This window comes from Octopus bimaculoides, chromosome 8 (assembly GCF_001194135.2).
Source record: "Octopus bimaculoides isolate UCB-OBI-ISO-001 chromosome 8, ASM119413v2, whole genome shotgun sequence".
Taxonomy (NCBI): domain Eukaryota; kingdom Metazoa; phylum Mollusca; class Cephalopoda; order Octopoda; family Octopodidae; genus Octopus; species Octopus bimaculoides.
The window spans coordinates 93,789,837-93,794,167 of NC_068988.1; the positions used below are offsets into that span (position 1 = coordinate 93,789,837).

Consider the following 4,331-nt stretch of genomic DNA (forward strand, 5'->3'; position numbering starts at 1 on the left):
TGTGTGTGTGGAGATTGATGGTTAGAGGAATAAATGATTCTAGAGAATCCGCAGACTCTCAGTGAAGCGGGAAAGAAGCCAAATGACGCGTTGATATTGCTTTATATATTACAGTATCATACACACACACACACACACATATATATATATATATATATATATATATTGTCACGAGGTGCTGTTTCTTCTCTGGTGGTATTGTAAGGTTTCTAGCTGCATGTAAATCGTGAACAACAATCGCAAACAATTAACAGAAGCTTTATTTATTGCACAGAGTATTTTCCATGTTGGTCTGTGAATGAAGGACACAGGTAACAATTCATGCAAGTTGGAAGAGACAAACTCTGTAGCTTATGACAAAATTTCTGGTATAGCTTTGTGACTATGCTGTCACGACTGGAGAAATACCATGCTAAATTCATGACGGTCAATCTGTAGCTCCTATCTGCTCAACTGGAGAATAGAAATATGAGCATGGAGTCGTCGAAACAGCTGTTTAGCATTCTGAAAAAAATCGTGTTGGTGAATGCAAATGAGAATGTAGTTGTTACCGCGATGGTCTCTACGCCGTGTGTCAAGAGGTAAGATGTGTAAACGAATCGGTTGGTTTCAACATGGTGTGCAAATATCCCTAGTAAGGATGGAGGCACATTTCGCTAAGCTCATTCTGACACAGTACAATCTGTGACAGCTGTCTGCTTGGACAGTCTGGCTAGAGAAGAGGTGCTTCTCACATCTCCCTCACCTGCCTTTAACACTGTGCAAAGGGCTGCCGCAAAAAGTGACTTTATATAGAGTACAAAAAGAAAGCTCATGAAGGTCAAATCACGTGATGGCTCAATGCTGATTGGTCAGTTATTCGGCCAATCACGTGAAACGACTATAACTAAGCCATGACAATTACTCAGCAATTCAATGACAGACGAAGGGAATCGCATATATTTTTCTACGTAGTCTAAAGACAAGATGAGAGTATGGCGACAGCGCCATTAGAGAGTTTCCTATTGGCTTGAATAATAGAAATTATCTTTGGGATATCTACAAAGAAATCTATACCTCTTGAAGAGTTAGTAGCTCTGGGTATGCCACTTGGAATACATTTGCCACCTGTCTACATGGGTAGTATAGAAAACAACTTCATCCCTAAACATAACCTCATCGTATAAATATATATATATGTACAAGTTGTTGTATCTCGGGAGGATCATTGCGCCAATAATAAACACACGCACAGGTTCAATCTCATTTCTTTATTATTCTTTAAATGGTTTGCTATTTAAGCAACTAATCAATCGATTGTTTGTTAATCAATCAAAAAGTTATGCTTGTTCAAAGTCTTTTCGTTGCTAATCACCTCTTCAATGTCATGCCTGTCCACTCTCCTCCAAATCAACTTCGGGCATGTCTGTTTTTAGTTTTGAAACTACATACATACATACATACATACATACATACAATAAACGTGTATGTACCTATATATAAAGACAATCATATTAACATTGATCATGGTGTAAAGTTTCGTGTGAAGGTAATACCGACATTCATCAGACGGGTAGGATATGTAGGGTATGCAAAAGACGCCATTCTGATGAGCCTGGGATATTATTACCTTCACACTGAAGTCTGAGTTATGACCATCATTAAACTATATTATAGTCATTCACTGTATCCATGGGTGCGCTCTTTGTTTCTTCACTAGGAGCCACAACAGATTGCATATATACATTGTTACGATCAGACAAATTCTAATGTAAAAAAAAAGGGTAAACTTCTGATCGCAACAACAGAAATTGTTCAAACAGGGAAATTAATGTTCAAATATTGAGATTACGTCCAGTCCTCAATTGTTCAAAGGTAGGTAGTGAACGGTCCGACCCGTATGCAGCTCCGCCTCTCGTTTTGGTACTATCTGCGCCAAGCTCTAGCTGTCTTCTCAACTACCCTTTTTAACAGGAAGTAAACGAAATTACCTGATCACTTCCTGTATATATATTTGTTATCCATACCAACGTTATTTCACTTCTGCCAAACGTTTATCTCGCCACCTTCGGAAAATATTGTAAGTTCTCTTGCTTCATTATATCATAGGTATACATAACAACATATATATACTTCTAATATAAGGATAAAATTTTATTAAAAGTTTTATCAGTGGCCAGCATATGAAAAATGCCTTTTAAGGTGAAAATTATAGATACAATTATAAATGAGGGCAGAAAGAAAAAAAATTTCTTTGCCAATATACAACTAAAACAGATGCTAAATCGTCTAACCACATAAAATATTTTCACTTATATTATTACAGCATATCGGCAAGGAAATTTTTTTTTTGTCCTTATTTATAATTAGATGTGTGTGTGTGTGTGTGTGTGTTTGTGTTTGCGTGTATGTGTTTGTGTCTGTGTGTAAGTTATAGTAATACTAAAGTGACATTTAGCACTTAGTACTAAACAATGTAGACTGTTTGTCAAACTCGTCGCACTCCACTTGGAATCTCTCTTCTTGAGAAACTGTGAACCAATTCTTCCAGTCTCCAACGATACCTGTGAAATAGAGGACATTTTGGACGTGAGAATTTCCTGTTTCATAATTCCTGTTTATAATTAGTAGTTTGCTGTATACCTCGTATATTGGTTTCAATTTTTGGTACAAGGCCAGCAATTTTGGGAGGAAGTAGAGAGATCGATTACAATCGACCATCCTAGTACTTAATTGGAGCTTCGATCCCAAAACGATGAAAGGCAAAGTCGACCTCGGCGGATTTTGAACTTAGAATGTAAAGACGGACGAAATGCGGCTCAGCATTTAGTCCGGAATGCTAACGATTCTGCTAGCTGACCGCTTTGTATGGCTTATATAATAGGAGAACAATTTCCAGAATATTCCGTATTGGAATGTAGAAATGTAGTCAATATCAAGAATTTCCAGGGATAAGCACACACACACACACACCCACCCACACACACACACAGAGTCTAATCTGAAAGAACTGTGACCGAAAGGAAATTATTGGGAAAAGGGGTTATCAATGAAAGACACTATACCTTTACGGTAAATTGATTCATTGGGGGATTTCAATTTGGGACCAGGTTTAGCTTCCTTCATTTTGTCGAAACTGCATTGGTCAGCAATAGCTTCAAAGAGTTGGTCATTTCTGGGAAGCCCTAAAAATTCAGCTAATTTAGCCACACTGCCCACTGGATCCTAAAATAAATATAAACGGTTCGAAATTCTCCTTCAAATTATATTAAGCCATTTAAAATAAAGAACGTTAGAAAATGTTCTAGATCGGTAATAGAATGGTAATCAATAGGATGCTTTTGGTCAGCATGTTCCTATGGGGCTGACGAGTGGGGGGAAGGAAGTAGAGGCTCAGGAAGGGCAGGAACGAGTAGAAATGAGTGAGCGGAAGGACAGCTAGCATGAGCTTCTTTTGCTTTGAGGCTGTCGCTCAGAAGGGGCGTGGTGGCCGAGTGAGTTCAGGGAATTCGACGTTTGGTTCCGGGCAGAGGTTAGGCGGGTAGGGTTTCCTCACCGCACCTAGAAATAACGACCTATCTAGGACAAACGACTTGGAGGAGGTATCTGTTGTTCCCTGTTCCGCCACCTCAGATGAGGACCAAACATTCATGGGATGACCAGCCCCGTGCCATTTGTTACCAGGAGTGCAAATAGGTCCATATTCCATGTTTATAAATATATTGGTTTGGCGAGTACTTCGTTCAAGAAACGTTTTCTTAACCGCCAGTGATCCTTCAGAGTTCCAGAAAGACGATTTTATCACGTCCCTAGCACACCATGTGTGGCACCTCAAAGATCAAGGGACACCGTGTGATGTCAGGTGGAAATTAATTGATTATCAGGGCCTGTATATTAATGGAAGTGACTGTTACGAGAGCTGCATCACGGAGAGAACCAAGATTCTTAAGGACTATAAAAATCCTGGCGCATTAAACAGTCGTAAAGAAGAGTTTTCTAAATGCATCCACTTCAAGCGGTACTTACTAGAAAATTTTATCTCCCCGTTTGCTCGTTAGGCCTATCCGAGTCTATAAAAGTTCCCCCCCTCTGATTAAGGGGAAATAACCCGTATTCATTGACGCTTTTTCATATTCCTCGAGTTCTGAGCGTTTGCTCATGTCTGCGACGTAGGTATTTAAAATCATTATGTTCATATAGAGTCTGACGAGCTGTCCTCAAGGATTGACTTTGTGAGTGCGAAAACTTGGGTAACACTATATAAAATTTTGAGTGTGCTTCTTTCTGATATATGTTTTTTTTTATTAACTCTATCTATCTATCTATCTATCTATCTATCTATCTATATATAT

General features: G+C 38.8%; 2 protein-coding genes across 2 annotated transcripts in view; one reads left to right on the top strand and one right to left on the bottom strand.

Annotated features, from left to right (window-relative positions):
• The window catches only part of LOC106869523 (sulfotransferase 6B1), a 47,484-nt gene that overhangs the window by 26,370 nt on the left and 16,783 nt on the right, over positions 1 to 4,331 (top strand). The window lies entirely within an intron of this gene.
• LOC128248500 (sulfotransferase 1B1-like) lies at positions 2,434 to 3,688 on the bottom strand. Its single transcript, XM_052969874.1, has 3 exons — positions 3,536 to 3,688; positions 3,045 to 3,204; positions 2,434 to 2,543 (listed from the first exon to the last, which is right to left on the bottom strand). The coding sequence occupies exons 1-3, from the start codon at positions 3,686 to 3,688 to the stop codon at positions 2,434 to 2,436; spliced, it is 423 nt and encodes a 140-aa protein (XP_052825834.1).

Excerpts from the sequence above, each read along its gene's own strand:
- LOC128248500 (XM_052969874.1), bottom strand. The coding sequence starts at position 3,688 with ATGGAATATGGACCTATTTGCACTCCTGGTAACAAATGGCACGGGGCT. Across the intron at positions 3,205-3,535 it reads GGTCGTTATTTCTAGGTGCG|GATCCAGTGGGCAGTGTGGC; the intron begins GTGAGGAAACCC and ends TATTTATTTTAG. Across the intron at positions 2,544-3,044 it reads TGAATCAATTTACCGTAAAG|GTATCGTTGGAGACTGGAAG; the intron begins GTATAGTGTCTT and ends TCTATTTCACAG.